Source organism: Tachyglossus aculeatus, chromosome X4 (assembly GCF_015852505.1).
Source record: "Tachyglossus aculeatus isolate mTacAcu1 chromosome X4, mTacAcu1.pri, whole genome shotgun sequence".
Lineage (NCBI taxonomy): Eukaryota > Metazoa > Chordata > Mammalia > Monotremata > Tachyglossidae > Tachyglossus > Tachyglossus aculeatus.
In genome coordinates this window covers 27,280,414-27,300,719 of record NC_052098.1, presented here as the reverse complement: position 1 = coordinate 27,300,719, position 20,306 = coordinate 27,280,414, and the positions used below count along the sequence as shown (strand labels likewise).

At 40.7% G+C, this 20,306-nt stretch overlaps 1 protein-coding gene across 1 annotated transcript in view; it reads right to left on the bottom strand.

Moving 5' to 3' along the window:
- CNTLN (centlein) overlaps positions 1-20,076 on the bottom strand; it is a 245,707-nt gene extending 225,631 nt beyond the window's left edge. Inside the window, exons 1-5 of the mRNA XM_038769522.1 lie at positions 20,004-20,076; positions 13,386-13,523; positions 11,074-11,231; positions 4,548-4,744; positions 1,948-2,128 (exon numbers count right to left, since the gene is read on the bottom strand). Of these exons, the coding sequence (XP_038625450.1) occupies positions 1,948-2,128; positions 4,548-4,744; positions 11,074-11,231; positions 13,386-13,523; positions 20,004-20,076 (747 nt within the window). The remainder of the gene's footprint in view (positions 1-1,947; positions 2,129-4,547; positions 4,745-11,073; positions 11,232-13,385; positions 13,524-20,003) is intronic.
- Between the last annotated feature and the right edge of the window lie 230 nt (positions 20,077-20,306).

Here is a 20,306-nt window from a genome sequence, read left to right as displayed (position 1 = left end):
GTATTGTACTCTCCCAGGTGTTTAGTACAGTGCTCTGCACACAGTAAGAACTCAAATACATGATCCAGGTTCCTATTCTCTCTAAAAAAAATTTGGCATGGATGTGTACTTTCTGGGTTCTGTTTGAACTATACTTTTAAACCATTATCTTGGGTGAATTTGGATTTAAGAATAAAAAAAGATAAATCGAAAAGTCCTTGTATTCAAGTCATCCTCAGTCATTGCTTGGCAAAAGCAAGTTGATAATACACTATTTTACTGTAGCTCAAGCATTCTGCATCCACTGTTGACCACAACATTTTGCAATTTGATGTGCCCAGTATATTTTGCATTTGTTTTGTACAGTTGTCTTTGTCTTGAAGCCACCTTTTGCCTCACCTTCATGCTACCTGGACCATCTATTTTTGGTTGGCTTCACATCTTTGAAACCTGTACACTGCCTAGTTTGTTTTGGTTTTGTTTTGTCTGTTTTTTGGAATGTCATCTTGAAGTAGCACCCTGCATTTGTCACTCCAGTGCTCTTTTGGGGAACAGCTATCCTTGGATGTCTACCTTCTTAAGATGGTGGTGTCAACCAATATTCCAACTTGTACATTGACGGCAAAATAGTGAAGTCAAAAAGTTCCCTTTTTTTTTTTTTTTCTTTTTGAGGGCCAGCAGTGATAATCAGATTTTAGTGAAGTTAACCTAGGTCGTTTTCCTCTTCCTGATGCATTCACCATCATTTAATTTGGGCTTTCTTGGTTTCCTGATTGAGGTTAGGGTAGTTTTCCACATCTTCTGGAATGGATCTTTCCAAGTAGTATTTTCTGATCATCCATTTGATCTTTGACAGTCATCTTTAGTTCAGATTGGTGTGACTGCATCTGCAGTTCTTGCATTTTCCTTTCTGATCTTACTGCATCATTTTGAAGGAAGAACTGACAGGATTTGGTAGCAGGCTGACTGAGTGTCGATAGCAGTAGTATTTAAGAACTTACTGTGTTCAGAGCACTCTACTAAACACTGTGAAAGATTGCACAGGTGGGAAATGGACATGGTCCCTGTCCCTCGGGGAGGCGGGGGGGCTCCCAAACCTAAAAATAGAAAGAGGGGAATGGCAACAGACAGGTAAAGAGATTAATCAAAAAACTAAAATAACATCCTGTGTGGATTAGGCGCCATCCCCCACATCTTACCTCCTTCCCTTCCCCACAGCACCTGTATATATGTATATATGTTTGTACATATTTATTACTCTATTTTACTTGTACATATCTATTCTATTTTATTTTGTTAGTATGTTTGGTTTTGTTCTCTGTCTCCCCCTTTTAGACTGTGAGCCCACTGTTGGGTAGGGACTGTCTCTATATGTTGCCAACTTGTACTTCCCAAGCGCTTAGTACAGTGCTCTGCACACAGTAAGTGCTCAATAAATACGGTTGATATCGACCCCAGTGCTTAGCACAGTGCGTGGCACATACTAAGAGCTTAACAAACTAAAAAAATCATTGGAGAACAAAGTTGCCAAGCAGAAGTGTGTTGTGGTGAATCAAGGTGCATTCAAAGTGTCAGAACATGGCCTGGTGTCTGGATTTCTGCAGACAGTGCCCTGTAGCACAGGTACAGGAGCAAAGGAAGGTTTTTGGTGCAAGATCAATAGAGGGACAGGGGCGTGAATAGGCAGGTGTGGAGGAGAGGGTGTTGTTGAGGGTGTAGATTTGTGCTTCAAGGAAGGGGAAGCCCAGGTGGGGCATGGTGGCATGGGGTAAGGTTGAACTGAGGATCAAACTGAGGATTTCCCCTCTCCTGTCTCCTGGTAGTGCTGGTGATATAACAGCATCTGAGTGGGAGTGGATGGACAACACTGAGGTAGGCAACCAAGTCATATTTCTCTCTTCTCCCCCCCTCTCCCCCCGCCCCGCCAGCACTTCAGGTACCTAAAACATCCCTATAAACTCTGAATACCATTTCATCGAAAGCTATACCCAAGAAATGCAGGCAGGGAACCACATCCTTGCTCCCTCCCTGATACATGTCAGACAAGGAATGACATTCTTTCAGGCAGTGTGAAGACTGGGGCAAGTAATTGGAATTTTTTCCCTCCTTGCAGCCTTTCACTACTGGATACTGCACCTTCCACCAAGCCCTGAAATAAGTGGATGCTGAGGGAGTAGTGGGTGAATAGACAGGTGGGTGAGTGAAGGGAATAGCTATAGGTTTGGGGTAATAGACCAGAACCTAACTGAAGGGGTGGTGGAGGGGAATGGGCCAGGGCTGAGAGGAGGAATACATTGCCCCTTCTGTGAAATGACCATTGCTCCCATCTTACCCATATTGCTTCTACCACTTTTCCAACCCCCTTTGCCTCTTATGCACCTGTACTGTTTGTTTCTGACTTCAACTCCTTAGAACAGTGTTTCAGCACTTAGCACAGTTGCCAACTTGTACTTCCCAAGTTCTTAGTACAGTGCTCTGCACACAGTAAGCACTCAATAAATACGATTGAATGAATAAGCTTAACAAAAACTATTAAAAAAAAAAAACCCTGTGACTGTAATTCTCTGACCCTATATGGGCTGGGGGACCACCAGCCCCTGGGGAGGAGTAGAAAGAATAAGGGCCTTGTCATCAAGGAAAGGTCAATGAGGAGACATTGAAAGTAATGGTGAGGGGGGGCCTCATGAAAGTAGAAGGGAAAAACTATGAGGAATATAGTATACTCTGCAAGGGCACTAGGAAGACCATTAAAGAGGACTATGAAGATTTCAGAAAGAAATTCAGAAGGAAGGTGTTTGAAAAGTCAAAAGTGGTATGCAGCTGGAACCGCTATTCTGGTAGTATTGAAAGGTGAAAATGGAGACACGACATCACAGTTGTTCATATTCCTTATGAACAAAATTCTACAATGACCTACATATCTAAGGTCACAATATGTCTCATTTAGTCTACAGTGAACAATTTCATTGGGAAAGGGGAGTATCAGCAAAAAAAGCCATTCAGCATAGCAGTAAGAACAATAGAATTGTAGACAAAGCTACTTTTCCCTAAAAGTTTCTGTTTTAGTAATGAGGAACCAAGTGGAAGGAAGAGGAAAAGTCAGCCTGATCATTTTCTGTCTACACTCAAACTTGGTAAGTGTTAGACTCTTATGGTGAAGCTATATTCCCTTTAATACAGCTTTTTTGGGGGGTGGGACTTGGGAGGTAAACGAATGACCAGCAGGTACTCAAATGGCTGCTGAATTGTGGACTGAAACTGAAAGCAAGGAGGACAGAGGAAACGTTTTTAAGGATCCAGTCAAGCAAAGGCTCACATACTGCTGCAACTCAGCTGGATACTGGGTGGCAGTTATGACAAACATTACACACTACAATTAATAAATAAATGGCTCTTTTGAAACAGAATCTGCTTAAATATCATGAGACGAGGAGGCCAAGGCCAAAACCAGAGCCACGGGCTTCAGATAGTAAGTGCAGTGAAAGATGACCTTTGTGCATAATACGACCAAGGCTATCTGGGGGTCCTGCATCAGCCTTTCCAATACATGCACACATTTTTAGGTGACTCTTACCATCCATGGTATCTCCGAGCATGAGACAACTTTGTGTGTGTTCATTGATACTAGCGAATGGAGGGTCACCCTGTTCCTGGGGATTGGGTGATTTTTTTTTTTTTTGGGGGGGTGGGGGGAGTGGAACACTAAAACTAAAAGAATAGTATGCATACTGGCACAGATAAGGCCAAATAGCTAACAAGAAGAAACAAGGAGACCTTGAGGCCAGGCAACAAGACAGAAGAAATGCTGGGCAAAGATCATTCACTGGGGTTGACCTGAAGAAAGCTAGCACAGGCACAGCTGGGATAGATTACACTGTGCCAATTCCTGGGTCAGGTGCGTAGGGTACAATTGTGTAAGGATACAGGAATGATGAAGGTGAGAGAGTAGGAGTGGAGATGGAGTAACCCATGGGAAGTTATCAGGGACCCTGGCTGTACTCCACTAGAGGCAGGAAGATTAAAACTTGCCAGAGTGCTTAGGCTCATGCAATGCTCATGGAGTGTTGGCTAAGTGAGGAGTCCCTCTTGGGGAGAGTGGGGACTAACTGAGCTTCATTCCAATGGAAGGCAGATCCCATGTGTGTCTCATCTTCCCGCCTCTAGGGGAGAAACTCCATATCACTGTGATTGGGAGCAGGTTAATTTCAATTTGTTGACTTAAGTGGTACTTTATCAATGAATCAGTTCCTGTTATTCTTTTTCCAACACGTTTTTTGGAGCCTTTGTTTTGCTTACTACTGAAAGATGGTGCTGGTGTGATGCGACCTCATTCATCAAGTGTGTTTTAACATTAGAAAATTTACATATTAGAAAATGAGATCTTTAAATCAGGCGGCATAGTGATGTTATTTCATGGTCATCTTATAAAAAGTAATCAATATCTGTGTTTGAGTCATTAAGAAGTTCAGCACAATATAATGATACCAATTCATACAAAGACAGGAATACAGAGCCAGAATTTCATTCATAAAGATATTACCTAATTGATTTGTTGGCTGCAGTCATACCCACTTAAGATGTTCATTTTATCTTCTATTTTATATTCAGCTTCTTCTGTTGCTTTATTTGGCACATTAGGAAACCTAGAATGATTCCTCCTCATATCCAGCAATACTGGCAGTGTGAAATCATAGGATTTGAAGGTTAATTTAGAATGAACGTCAAATAGGTTATCTTGCACGATGGACAATATAGCCAAAGTGGGCTCAAATAGAACAGAATCATGTAAATTAAGTTGCTCCATTTACTATAACTTCTGTAGTTCTGTCTGAATTTATAGTTGGGGAATAATAATGCTTGGGTATTATAATTGTTTTTGGATGCCATTTTTATAGAAATATGAGAAGTTTGGTCAAATTAAATCAGAAAAATTAATTTAAAAATTAACCTGAAAATGAGATGAACATCCTAAATACCATAGATTACAAAATTGAATCAGAATATAAACTCCTCTAAGGCTAAGCTATCCTTACAAACAATAGAAATGTATAGAAATTCTTCCAATCAGGGATCACATCTAAAAACTCTATTGAATTGTACTCCCCCAAGTACTTAGTGCAGTGCTCTGCTCAGCTAAGCACTCAGTAAATACCATTGATTTATTGATTCCAGCAGAAAATCAGGAATGTTGTCTACTTCTCCTAACAAGGGTGCATTGTGGCACACTTGGGAGCTCCAAATCACTGAGTAGAACTCAGTGATTTTTAGAAGTGGTGACTTTTATCATTTAGAATAATGGTAAAATTCTAGAGATCATGAACAAGTTTGAGTAAATCATTTGGAATCTCTGATTTCTACTTGTTCTAACTGGCTTGCTATTGATTTGTATCAATCAATCAATCGTGTTGAGTGCTTACTGTGTGCAGAGCACTGTACTAAGCGCTTGGGAAGTACAAGTTGGCAACATATAGAGACAGTCCCTACCCAACAGTGGGCTCAAGTCTAGTTTCCCTTTACAGACTTTAAAATGGTAAAACTCCACTTTGGCAAGTCTACACTAGCCACATGAATTGGACAATTGAGCCCAAAAGTGCTTTCCCTTGACACATAAAAATCATGGAGGCAAAAGTGGGGATTTTGGTTTAAGTACGAATCAATTGATTGTATTTATGGAATGCATACTGCAGACAGAGCACTGTACTAAGCTCTTGGGTCTCTGTAGACTGTAAGATCCCTCTAGACTGTAAATTTGTTGTGGGCAGGGAATGTGTCTACCAACTTTGTTGTATTGTACTCTCCCAAGTGCTTCGTACATTGCTCTGCACACAGTAAGCACTCAATAAATATGATTGGGAGGGCACAATATAACAGATTTCTTAGGCACGTTCTCTGCAAACAAGGGGTTTACTTGTCTAGAGGGGGAGACAGTAATATAAATAAATTATGGATATCTGTGAACTGTGGGGCTGAGGTTGGGGTGAATAAAGTGTGCAAAACTTAAATGCAAAGGCGACACAGAAGGGAGTGGGAGAAGAGGAAATGAGGGCATAGTCAGGAAAGGCCTCTGGAAGGAAATGTGCTTTTAATAAGGCTTTGAAGGTGGAGAGAGTGAGGGTTTATCAGTTATGAGGTGGGAGGAAATTCCTGGCCGGAGGGAGGACATGGGTGAGGGGTCAGCGGCGAGATGAGATTGAGGCACAGTGAGTAGGTCTACATTAGAGGAGCAAAGTGTGTGGGCTGAGTTGTAGTAGGAAATCAGAGATGTAAAGTAGGAGGGGCAGGTTATTGAGAGCTTTTAAGTCAATGGTAAGGAGTTTCTGCTTGATGTGGAGGTGGATGGGCAGGCACCAGAGGTTCTTTAGGGGAGGGGAAACACAGACTGAGTGGTTTTGTAGAAACCATAGTAAGTGCCTAACAAGTACCATGAAAAATAAATGATCCAGGCAGCAGAGTGATGCACGGATTGAAGTGGGGAGAGATAGGAGGAGTCAAGGATTTATTGTACTGCCAGATACAATAATCAAGGCAGGTTAGGATAACTGCTTGGATTAATATGGTAGCAGTTTGGATAGAGAGGAAAGGGGTGGATTTTAGCAATGTTGTGAAGGTTGAACCAACAGGATTTGGTGAAAGATTGACTATTGTGGGTGGAAAGAGAGGGATAAGGCTTGTGAGACTGGGAGAATGTCTATAAAATTGCATCAATTCTCCACTTCATTTTGCCAGCTTAGACTAGACTTCTGTCAAAGATTTTTGCTAACAGTCAGTTTTTCTTTTTAGTGGTATTTGAAGTGCTTATTACATGCCAGGTGGGGCAGTTACAAGATAATTGGTTGGATACAGTTCCTGTCTGAAAAAGAGCTCATGGTAATAATACCCATTTTACAGCTGAGGTAATTGAACAGAGAAGTGACTTGCCCATGCTCACACAGCAGACAAGTGGTGGAGTTGGTATGACAACGCGGTTCCTGGTGTTAGAAGCTTAACACTAGTCATTTCCTTTGTTTTTAAATCTGACCATTTTGGAACTTGTTCAGATGAGAAGCAGCATGGTGTAATGGATAGAGTGTGGGGCTGGGAGTCAGAAAAGGACCTGTGTTCTAATGCTGGCTCCGCCACATATCTGCTGTGTGACACTGGGCAAATCACTTAATTTCTCTGAGCCTCAGTTACCTCATCTCTAAAATAGGGATTAAGACTGTGAGCCCCACGTGGGACAACTTGATCACCTTGTATCCCCCTCCATCGCTTAGAACAGTGCTTCACACAGAGTAAGCGCTTAACAAATGCCATCCTTCTTCTTCTTTTTTCTTCTTCTTCTTCTTCTTCTTCTTCTTCATCCCACCTCTGCCGCTTGTCTATTTTGTGATCTTGGGCAACTGACTTCACTTCTCCATGCCTTAGATACCTCATCTGTAAAATGGGAATTGAGACTTCTAGCCCCATGTGGGACATGGACCATGTCCAACCTGATTAGCTTGTATCTACCCCAGCACTTAGTACGGTACCTGGCACATAGTAAGTATTTAGCAAATACCATACAAAATGAGTCAGAGTTGAAACTCTGAATTACATTTTAATTATTTTCCTTTATTCTGATAAGGACGGAATCACTGAGAAGGAACTTGATTTTGCCATGTCCCAGCTGCTTACACTGTCCCCTCATGTCTGTTGTAAATTCCCAGCTTCAAGGAAGACAAGATAGATACTACATGTTGCATTCTAGGGTGGTACTATAGTCACACCAGCTTGAATTTTTTGCAGCATGAACTTCATCACAGTGGGACATAACTGTCTCAGTGCAGTAGACTGGAGTGATTGTATTTTGGCTTCAGAATGAAGCTGTATCTTTGAACTTTACTGTGTTCCTACAGTGTTTGAATTCCAAGTAATGGAGTTAATCTACAGTTGTTGACTCAAGATTTTAATCATATTGCCTGATAAGTGTATGTGCATAATGTTCATAAAAATAGTTGCTGCTAATACTCCTAGACTGTGAACCCGTTGTTGGGTAGGGACCACCTCTATATGTTGCCAACTTGTACTTCCCAAGCACTTAGTACAGTGCTCTGCACTCAATAAATACGATTGAATGAATACTTTCAGCTAAAACGCATGCGCACACACACGCACATATCGTTTGTATTTGGAGACACCAGTAACAGTAAAATTAATCTCAGAATGTGTATTTGTGTGAATGTTCCAACCATCCTGTGTGCACACAAACACTGCCCCTTGGTGTTCTGCCATGTTTATTGTTTTCAGTGCCTGGTGCTGTCTTCCCTTTAAATTTTTTAAAAATATTTTCATATGGCATTTAAGTGCTTACTATGTGCCAGGAACTGTACTAAGCACTGGGGTAGATACAAGCTGATCAGGTTGGACACAGTCCATGTTCCACATGGGGCTCACAGTCTTAATCCCCATTTTATAGATGAGGGAAATGAGGTACAGAGAAGTGAAGTGACTTGCTCAAGATCACACAGCAGGCAAGTGGAAGAGCTGGGATTAGAACCTAGGTCCTTCTGACTCCTAGGCCTGTGGTCTATTTATTTGGCCATGTTGTTTCTTTAGACCTTACTAAATATATGCTTGAAAAGAGCCATACTTTTCTTGATTGCAGTGAACCATGCTGGTCTATCTGTGACAAATGAATCAGTTTCAGTTGGAATGTGGAACGAGCTAAGGCTTTGTTTTACTGTATCTTCAAAATGTTTCTTTTAATCATTCTTGCTTTCCACTCTTTCAGCTCATTATAGAGCAGTGGCTTGGGGGTGCTACTGTTATACAACCAATCAATCATATTTATGGAGTGCTTCTTTTGGGCAGAGCACTGCACTAAGCATGTGGGGAGTATATTAGTAGATATGACCCTTGCCCTCAAGCAGATAACTAATGGTGGAGACAGACTTAAATTACAGAAAGGTGGGGTAAATGTCCAAGTGCCTAGAGGGTGAGGACTTGAGTGTATAGATTATGTGTTTAAGTAGGGAGAAATAGGGTTGGGAGATGAAATATAATCAGGGAAGACCACCTGGAGGAGGTGTGAATTTGGAAGGGCTTTAAAGATGGGGAGAGTTGTGGTCTACCAGATGTGAAGGGGGAAGGAGTTCCAGGCTAGTGGGAGGGCAAGAACAAGAAGTCAGTGGTGAGAGACAAGAACAATACATAGTGAATAGTTTGGCTTGAGAGGAATGAAACTTGCAAGCTGAGGCAGTGGGAGAGCAGCATGTATAGAGCTGATTAGAAGAGCTGATTGAGTGACTTAAAGCAGATGGTCAGGAGTTTCTATTTGATGTAGAGAAGAATGGGCAATTGTTGGAGATTTTTGAGGAGTGGGGGGATACATGCAGAATGATCCAGGCAGCAGAGTGATGGATTGGAGAGGGGAGCGAGACTTGTGCAATAGTCGAGTAGGGATATGGCAATTGCTTGTACCACTGTGTTAGCACTTTGGAGAAGAAGGGTTGGATTCTGGAGCTCTTAAGATAGAGCTGTTTGGATTTAGTGACTGAATAATCAGGTTGAGAGAGAAGGAGAGGGGGTGTTGGAGGGCAAGAATAATGCCAGGGAAGATGGTGCCATTGTCACTAGTAATGGGGAAGTCAGGAGGAGGAGAGAGTTTGGGAAGGAAGATAAGCATGTGACCTAGTGGATAGAGCACGGGACTGGGATTCAGAAGGACCTGCATTCTAATCCTGGCTATGCCACTTTTCTGCTGTGACCTTGGTCAAGTCACTTAACTTCTAGACTGTGAGCCCACTGTTGGGTAGGGACTGTCTCTATATGTTGCCAACTTGTACTTCCCAAGTGCTTAGTACAGTGCTTTGCACACAGTAAGCGCTCAATAAATACGATTGATTGATTAACTTCTCTGTGCCTGTTACCTCAGCTGCAAAATGGGGATTAAGACAATGAGCCCCATGTGGATCATGGACTGTGTTAAACCTTATTAGCCTGTATCTACCCCAGCACTTAGTACAGTGCTTGGCACATAGTAAGCACTTAACAAATACCATTATAATTATTATTATTATTATTAGTGCTCAATAAATACCGTTGATTTTATCTGCACTGGGTGAGGTCATTAGAAACTGAATGACTTGGTGCTTGTGTGACATTCACAGCCTAAACAGGCAACAAGGAGCCTCCCTCAGATCACTCCTTCATCAGGTAAGTCCTCCTTCAGAGAAAAGGAATCCTGGATGGAATGTGGATGTTGCTGAAGAAAGGCTAGGGGAAAAGTCCTTGTGAGTAAGAGAGGATTTGAGGTTGCTTGTCTGAGGGGCCTCACTGTCTGTGAAGCCTGAAGCCTACAAGATGGCAAATAAATCTCACTGAATTTCAACTATAACTACCTGCTAAATTCGTGTTTGGTATCACCACTGTGAGAGTCTTTCACAGAAGTACAGAAGAGGCAAATAGCAATATATACCATATTTGTCTAAATTGCCTCCAGAGCATAATTACCCCACCCCTATTTTTGAGAAGAAATAAGATTATTTTTTGTACCACATAATTATAAGTAGTGATAGCAAACTGGATGAGGACGAAAATGCCAACAACATAGCAGAGAATTTGAGTTAACTCACTGAGTGACTATTGGGAGAGTGCGATAGAAGTAAGAGATATAGCATCAAGTGCCCTCCTTTTTTCTTCATTCTCCCTTCTCCCATCCTTTTTTTTTCTTCTCCATCCGTTATTGCTGTTCTGAGTCATAGGCTCTGCCAATTGGCTACTGCATGACGGGGGGGTGGGGGTAAGTCATTTAACTTCTCTGTGCCTGTTTCTTCACCTGTAAAATAGGGATTCAGTACCCATTCTCCCTCCCTCTTACACTGTGAGCCTCATGTGGGACAGGGACTGTGTCTAATCTGATTGAATTGTATCAACCCCAGTGCTTTGCACATAGTAAGTGCTTAACAAATACCACTATTATTATTAATTAGTGTTAGTTCCTTGGACCATCAGGGCCAGGCCTGATAAATCTTATAAATCTGGCCTGATTTCTCATGACTCAGCTCCTATTCTGTTGCATGGGTTCTCCCATCCCTCAGGATTTTCAACCACCACCACTTCCAGATCTGTCTCTACTGGTTCTGACCCACTGTTGGGTCCACTTCCCTTCCTTATGTCATTGTCTTCCCCAGTATCGTAACACAATTTCCGCAGTACCATGAAAAAGCTAGGTGGAACATGTAGAAACCGAAGGCCTTGGAGATCATAATTCCTTTCTTGTCCAGCCTCCCAGGCTGGCAGGAATGGTGTCAAAAACTGAAGGGCAGAAAATAATGCAGTCTTCCCTATTGTGGGCAGATTTTTGTGAAGCTTTTTAATTTGTCATTGGTTTGGTGCCATTTGATCACAGCCACTGTTATGGCATGCAACAGTAACATAAATCTGAACCTTGGAGCTATAGTGGTTACTTTTGTACATCACCTTTTATCTTGGAGGATCCCAAACTATCTTAAATGTAGGAAAAATGGTTAGCAATATATGAAGATGTTAATTTATCCCATTGTCAGCAAAAGGCTACTCTCAAATGTCTCATGCAGTATCGCCATAATTTAACATAACCTAGTATTGACCTAGAAGTAACCTTGTAATGTAACCTTCTCTCTTCTTTCCACAACTGAGTAGTTTTCATAATGGTGATTTTTCTTCCTGCTACTAAGTTTACATTTTCCATTTGGAAATGCCTTCCTTCTGTTCTTTTTATCAGGTCATGTATTTCTTCTCCACAGAGAGTATATTTCTCAACTATAGTATCTGTAAATTATTATGCCATCTAGCTACATCTTCCTTCATAAGTCAATATTTCAATTTTCTTACTCACTTTTGTTTGTTTTGTCTGGATTCTCTCCAATTTGTCTATCTCACTGATACTAAACTGCTGAAAGCTAAATGGTTTATTCTAGGCTGACCAGCTTCCCTGAGGAGAGAAGAGGGGGACTCTTACCTCCTTGCTTTGGAAACAGCTGCTTTTGGGGGGCTTTTTGTATGCAACCCACCATACTCAACCTCCTTGCTTTGGAACTTTTTTTTGTATGCAACCCAACATATTCAACAAATTAGTATCCATTTTGCTGTAGTCTCAAATCTCATTTTATGCCCATTATCACCCTAGGTCTGTTTGGGGCCTTGTAGCTTTCCAGGTTTTTCCTACTCACTGAATAGGTATGTTTCCGATGAATTTTCCCTAGCTGTATCACTGTACATTTTCCAAGTTTAATCTTATTTTGTTCCTTTGTATCCACATTTAATTGGGCTAATGTTAACCCTTCTCCCAACTTAGTATCAACTGAAATGTACTCTTTCTTGATCATTAATAATGGTAACTAAGACTGGACTTAATAGGAGCCACACCTCAAGATACCACTCAATAATGAATACATGTTCATTTATCATTTCTTATTTACTCTCTTGGAGACAGTTTTCAATACATACGCTAGTATTCTTATCCAAGCCAATTTTGAATTAGTTTCAAATGTAAATTTCACAACACAGTATATCAAATACTTCACACTAGTCTAATTATATAACAACCCCTTCTACTCAATTGTCAATTTTACCAAAATGGTAAGTGTCATTTTTGCCTTTTGTGATTTGTTTGATAAACTCTGTGTTTCTTTGCCCTGTGATTCTGTTTTTTTTTTCTAGGTGTTTAAAGTGTTGTCTTTTAACAATTCATGCATTAGTTTACCAATTCCCATATAATTTTGTTTTCCAAAGGTCAGGACTACATTTGCTTTCTTCCAAAATATTTCCTACCATTCCTCTTCACCAAGAGTGTTTTTTGTTTGCTTGTTTTGTTTTTGTTTTTAAAGCCTCCCCCATAGACTAAAAATTCCTTGTGGGTAGGGATTATGTCTACCGACTCTGTTGTACAGTACTTTCCCAAGCACGTAGGACAGTGCTCTGCACACAGTAAGCACTCGATTAAATACCATTGATTGCAAAGTCAATTTTAAAATTCACTTTACTAATGCAGCAAGGATGTTGGTTGGTCAGAAATGATTGTCAATCAACATCCACCTTGCCACTCTTCCTGAGGAGCAGCAGAATCAGTCATTGTCATATTTATTGAGCACTTACTGTGTGCAGAACCTCTAGACTCTGTTTATTGTTGTATTCTCCCAAGCACTTAGTACAGTGCTCTGCACACAGTAAGCGCTCAATAAATATGATTGACTGACACTGTACTAAGCATGGTAGAAAGGTAGGGAGATGCCATCATTGCCACAGCTCCTCCACTCCCCCAACTACCACTGTCCTCTATCATTTGATGTCACCCTTAGACTAGTGTTCCATTAAAAGTGAATTTTCTCAATTATGACATGTAAACAGTGTCGTGTGAAATTCCACAACCAATCAAAAGCCCTTCTGAGGAACAGGACAGACTATACGGTGGTTGCTTTTAGGCCTTTTGCCTAAAAGTGTGTTATTCTTAGTCTTATGTGATGCTAACAACATGGAAGCTGCCTGTGACAGAGTCTGTGACGGATGTACTCTTCCTGCAGGGATCTTCTGGCATAGGAAAGGTTCTAGAAAGTTAAGATGCACATGCCCAGTACTTGTTAACTTCTGTACTTTCAGAGCTAAATACTCCAGTCTGAATTCTACTCTGAGGATTTAAGACACTGTAACTCTACATCTCCCAATTCTAGACTGTGAGCCCACTGTTGGGTAGGGACTGTCTCTATATGTTGCCAACTTGTACTTCCCAAGTGCTTAGTACAGTGCTCTGCACACAGTAAGCGCTCAATAAATACGATTAGGCTTAGTGACTAATTTCTTATCTTGCCACCCATTTCCCCCAACACTGTTCTTCAGCACTTTTGAGTCAAACTGACTCCCCCAGTAGTACTTATATCAATCAATCAATTGTATTTATGGAGCATTTACTATGTATAGAGTACTGTTCTAAGCACTTGGGAGAGTACAATACAATGAAAATAGCAGACACGTTCCCTGCCCATAACGTGCTTAAAATCTATGTTGTGTACATGTGTTTAAACTGTTGCTTCCCCCTACCTTTAATTCACTTTAGCCTCAGTTTCCCCCACTTGATTGTAAGCTCCTGGAAGGCAGGGATCATGTTTAACAACTCTATTGTATCTCCCAAGCACTTAGAATGGGGTGCTTTGCACAGAGTAATCAGTGAATGTCATTGATTAGTGCTAAGCATCCTGCCATGGGTAAATTTCATTGCCATTAGAAACAATTAAAAAGAAATCTGAGCAAATGTAGTACAGTCATTTCTCCTGTAATGCGATAGTTGTGCTCTTGAAGAACTGCATGTTATGGGAAAATTATAGTCTAGTGACAATTCAGTGGAATTTAATGGCTCAAAGTAGATGGTTTCAAGAAACCCCCATGACTGAGATACTTTTCAATACAGATTCCGGTATTATTGATATATCTTCCCACCCCCAGCAGAATTCTTTACATCTTTGTCACTCATTGTTATCTCACTATATTAAAGAGTTTGAAGTTGCAAAAACAAACAAACAAACAAAAAACCCAAAGCTCTGTACAGCAAAGTAAGGCAAAGGCTGGGAAGTATTGAGCAGCATCATGCCAACTTGTGGATTGTGTTCTACCAAGAAGGGATTTGTTTTCTGGGGAAGAGCATTCTGTAATGCTTCCATCATTTTATATCCAAATCAAGGAATGAAAACACAACTTATAGAAGATAGGACTGGATTTCCTTCTGCTTAAGAGAACAAAAGTTCCCAGGTGCCTTTTAAATCCTATCATAGGGAGACTGCTAAATTAGTAGTTTTTGTCATATATAATTGAGTGCACTAGATGCCAGTTTCTAAACTCCTAATCTCACTACCTCCATATAGAGTAAGGCTAGGGGAGAAGGAGGAATATGTAGCCAGAAGGTCCTTATTCTGCAGAAAGAAACTCTGAGACTATAGAAAAACTTTTCTTGAGTAGGACTGCCTGCCTGACCATATATGACTGTCAGATGCAGTCCATAATTAGTGCTGAAAGTATATTCAAGGGAAAAATAATTAATCACATATGTGCATAAGAACTGATATTTGCTTGTGTTTTGTAAATTTCTAAAATGACTGCATACTTGAGCTAGATTTTTGCAATTTTACAAATCAACAGAATGTTCCTATTCAAATTGTACTTTCCTTCAGTAAAGCTTCTTTCTATTCCTTTTCCATAGCTGTGGAAAGTAATGTTTAGGCCTCCCACCCTGGGATCCTCTTGAGGTAATAGTTCTCATTCCTTTACATGATCTGCCCTTGGATCTGTGACCTTGGGGTACTTTATACATACATCTCAACCCCACAGCATTTAAGTATATAGCTTTAAATGATACATCAATTATTTATATTAATGCCTTTGACCCCTCTGGACTGTGAGTTCATTGTGGACAGGAAACATGTCTGTCAACTCTATTGTACTCTCCCACAAGCTCAGTACAGTGCGCTGGGCACTGTAAGCTCTCAGTAAATACCATTGATTGATGAATAGGCTATTAGCATCTAAAAAGCAACTCATTTAGGCTGAGAGATTTGTACTGGAGGAATTGCAGATTTTGCCTGAAAATGAAAATTTAAGCTCTCCAATTGTAAGAAATCTAGTAGAGTTTAAAACAATTTTGGTTAAAAGATAAAACCAGTCAAATTTAGCTTAGAGTCTAAGGTACTCAACTGGAGAAGCACAGAAGAGTTCGAGTGGGCATGGCCTTTGTTTTTTAAAAAAACAATTTCATAAAGATTTTAAACTTGATATGCATGTTAAAAACAGGAAAAAAAACTTCCAAAGATATCTTTACTGACTGCAAATAGTCATATTGTGAAAATGAGAAAAATATATCTTTTAGGGAAGCCTAGTGAAAATATGACTTGGATCCTGGGGTCGCTGTTGAATTTAGTGACCTGTTCCTCTGATTTCAGCCTGCCATAGCCTCTGCATCCCAAATTTCTACCAGCTTGGCAAACAGAGACAAGGAAAAACTGTAGGTTCTCCACATGGCAATGCAGAGCCCCTTATCCAGGCTATTCAGTCATTCTGATAATGTGATTTTTGTATTGAGTAATTAAATGCAGATGTTATATAATGCATAAATATCTGATGGAATTCATGTCTCTTGGGTACCTAAGGTACAGCTTAAATACATTTGCACATGTCTTAACTTCCTACAGATTTTGTTGGGAAAGTTTATTTTCCTTTATTGGGAAATTAAAGGAGTCTTTTTCTGTGATGTCTTTAAAGAAAGATGAAATTTTAAAAGAACAATCATTTTAATGTTTTGGCTCCTTGGTCATTCTCTTTTCCTAATTCCTGGTGCATGGACCATATTTAAGAATTCACCACTTCTACATATTTATTACTCTATTTATTTTACTTGTACATTTCTATCCTACTTATTTTATTTTGTTGGTATGTTTGGTTCTGTTCTCTGTCTCCCCCTTTTAGACTGTGAGCCCACTGTTGGGTAGGGACTGTCTCTATGTGATGCCAATTTGTACTTCCCAAGCGCTTAGTACAGTGCTCTGCACATAGTAAGCGCTCAATAAATACGATTGATTGATTGATTGATTAATAATAATTGTGGCATTTGTTAAGCACTTACTTTGTGCCAGGCACTGTATTAAGCGCTGGAGCAGAAACAAGCGAATCAGGTTGAATGCAGTCCCTATCCCATATGGGGCTCACATTCTTAATCCCCATTTTACAAGTGAGAGAACCAGGGCTCAGAGAAGTTAAGTGACTTGACCCAGGTCACACAGCAGGCAGTGGCAGAGCAGGATTAGAACCCAGGTCCCTCTGATTTCCCTAGGCAGTGCTTTAGCCACTAGGGTATGCTGCTTTTATGCTATCTCCTGTTTCTTGAGCCAGTTGTCATACTGCAAACACAAAACCAAAAGGAATTGATGATAGCGTATGTTCTATCTTACATTTCCTGGTTTTTTGACCATATGTCACAACTGAAAAGAACTATAGTTCATTAAGATTTTTGCATTAGCTTCAATCTTATTTCACTTAATTTGCTCTGACCCTATTTCACTTGTCAACTTTGTCAGAAAAGCTAGTAGAGGTGTTTTACTTCACCTTTAAATTTTTTTTTTTTCAAAATGCGTTCGGAACATCGGCTTAAAATACATTATCTCTAGCTTCTCTCTGACAGGGAGATATGCAAGTTATATAGACCACTGCAGCTATCTGAGGGCCCAAGTCCTTAACTGGCCATTTTCTCATGCCCTCCCAACTTGAGCTAGTATTACAACCGATGTAATGAGATCCTCAGCCAAACTGCTGAGAGAGCTGGATGACAAAATCCTGCAGAGGATTCTGTGACATCACAGCAGCCCTATTAGAACAAGGAATCCCAGACCACATGATCAGCAAATAGACACTTCTCTGAGACACAGTCTTTCAGGCACCTATCTAGGCTGAAATATGACAAGGAGAGAGCACCAAGATAGGTATGATGGAAATGACTCAGTGCTTAAAACATTTCTTGCCAAAGGTAAAAACACATCATCAGCTCCTTGAACTTTTTATGATCAAAATAAAAGGAAGCTCTAAAAAGCACCTTTGGGTCACAAAGATCAAACTAAGAAGCATCCATGTTCCTTCACATTCTGTACTTCCCAAGTGCTTAGTGCAGTGCACTGCACCAAGTAGCTGCTCAATAAATGCTGCTACTACACCTACTGCTACTACTATGACTGCTACTAAAATCTAGCGAGACAGACTCTAAAATAAATTACAGAAGAAATATAGGCACTATAGAGTGGTGTCAGTTCTTAAGTACTTAGGTGGCATGTAGGGTTATAATCTGGGACTATTCAATTTCACTTTAGGAAGGCCACCTGGAGACGATATAATTGCAGAAGGGCTTTGAAGATGGGGAGAACTGTGGTCTGTCAGCTATGAAGGGGGTGGGAGTTTCAGGCATGAGGGTGTGAGCAAGATAGCATCAGAAGAGGTGAGCATGATGCACAATGAGGAACAAAGAAAAACAGTGTGGCCTGATGGAAAGAGCATGGGCCTGGGCAGCAGAGGACCTGGGTTCTGATCCTGGCCCTGCCATTTGCCTACTGTGTGACTGGGCAAGTCACTTAACTTCTCTGTGCCTCAGTTTCCTCAACTGTCAAATGGGGATTCAATTCTACTTCCTCCTACCTAGACTAAGAGCCCTATATGGGACAGGGACTGTGTCCAACCTGATTATCTCACATCTACCCCAGCTCTTAAAACAGCACTTGGCATGTAGTAAGTGCTTAACAAATGCCATAATAATTATTACCAGTGTGGAAGACAAGAATGGTTAAGTAGGAAGAATAAAGTGCACTGAGTGTTTTAAAACCACTGGTCAAGGAAGTCTGCTTGATGCAAAGACAAATGGGTAACCGTTTGAGGATTTTGAGGAGCGGGGAGATATGTGCAAGCCGATGTCTTAGAAAAATGACCTGGGGAGCAGAGTGAAGCATGGGTTGGAGAGGGAAGAGATTGGAAGCAGGGAGGTGAGCGTGGAGGCTGATGCAATAGTCCTGGAATAAGATACATGCTTTACCACAGACAAATAGAGAATCATATGGTTATGAGTAGACTACTACAGTGTGGTTCTGAATACACTCCACCACTCAGGATTAGGCCCCTTGAAGTAGAGAAAATCACAACAGTGATAAAGCATGGTCTTAGCAGGAAGTTCAAATGAGGCTTTTCCTGCCATCAAAGTCTTGAGAAAGATGAAAATACCCGTATGAGGGCAAGAATGAGGCCTCCCTAATGCTTAGACACCACATTGATTATTTCTCAAAATAAGGTGCAGTGATGTGAATGGAATTTGCAGTTTCAACAGACCTGGGTTATGGCAACTATTAAATTTGGCTACTCTAAGATGTTCATGTGATCCTTAAGCTACTTCATGATGCTATGGTCAGTCAAATCCAGAATTAAAAGTGTACTGAAGAGGTCCGGCTCAACTCTTTATCCATCACCCTTACAGTTGGATTTGTATCCTTTATTTTACCCCACACTCAGCCCCAGTGAAGTTCCGTATATATCTATAATTGATTTGAATGTGTGTCTCCACCTATAGACTGTGAGTGCCTTGTGGGCAGAGAAAGTGTCTACTAACTCTTCTATTGTCCTCTCCCAAGTGCTTAGTCCACTGCTCTGGGCACAGTAAGCACTCAATAAATATGATCGCCATTAGGCTTTTTGATCCAGAACTGTTCAACTTATTCTGTACTACTTGGCTTGAGGATATGATGCAGAACCTGGAAGTTTTTGTCAAAATATGCTTCCCCTCCTGGGAAACTATTCCCATTAAACAAGTTATGAGTATCATCAAAAGCCATTCAGACAGTCATCCAGGAATTGCCATTGGCTGATGAATGTGTTCTTGAGATACACACACACACACACACACACACACACACACACACACACACACACACACGCCACATGAAGGCCTGCAAATGATTATGAATCATTTTGTCACATCAGTACAGCAATGTGGAACAATTAAAAAGCCTGACAAAATGTTTTGCAGTGTAGATCCAGGAAGCCCCAAAATTCACTGGCAATACAGAACTTAATTCTGAGAATAATAATAATAATGGCATGTGTTAAGTGCTTACTATGTGCCAAGCACTGTTCTAGAAACAGCGTGGCCTAGTAGATAGAGCATGGGCCTTTGTCAGAGGACCTGGATTCTAATCCCAACTCTGCCACTTGTCTGCTGTGTGTCCTTGGGCAAATCACTTCAGTTCTCTGGGCCTGTTATGTCATCTGTAAAATAGGGATTAAGCCTGTAAACCACATGTTATACTGGTACTGGGTCTGACCTGATTAGCTTGTATCTACCCCAGTGCTGCTTAGGCTGCCTGGCACCTAGTAAGTGCTTAACAAAAAAAAAAAAACCCTGAAAAAACTGAATTTTAATAGTATGCTATCCAATGATGCATGAATAAACAGTGTGATAGAAAACAAACTAGAAGGCCAACATTTTTTTTGGAAGATTGGGAGAAGTGATAACTCACCTTCAAGCTTGACACTGAACAATTTCATTAGCATTATCCATTCCTTGTTATCCACATCAAGTGACTGGACCATATTACCACCAAGGAGGACCTGGAGCACAGTCAGCTCCTTGGCATTGAGAAAATTCTCATTGCAACATTGCATTCATTCATTTAATCATAGTGTGGGCAGAGCACTGCATTAAGTGCTTGGAAAGTACAGTTTGACAAGAGAATCCCTACCCAACAAGGGGCTCAGAGTCTTGAAGGGGGTGACAGACAACTAAAAAAGTAGGCAGGTATCAATAGCATCAATATAGATTT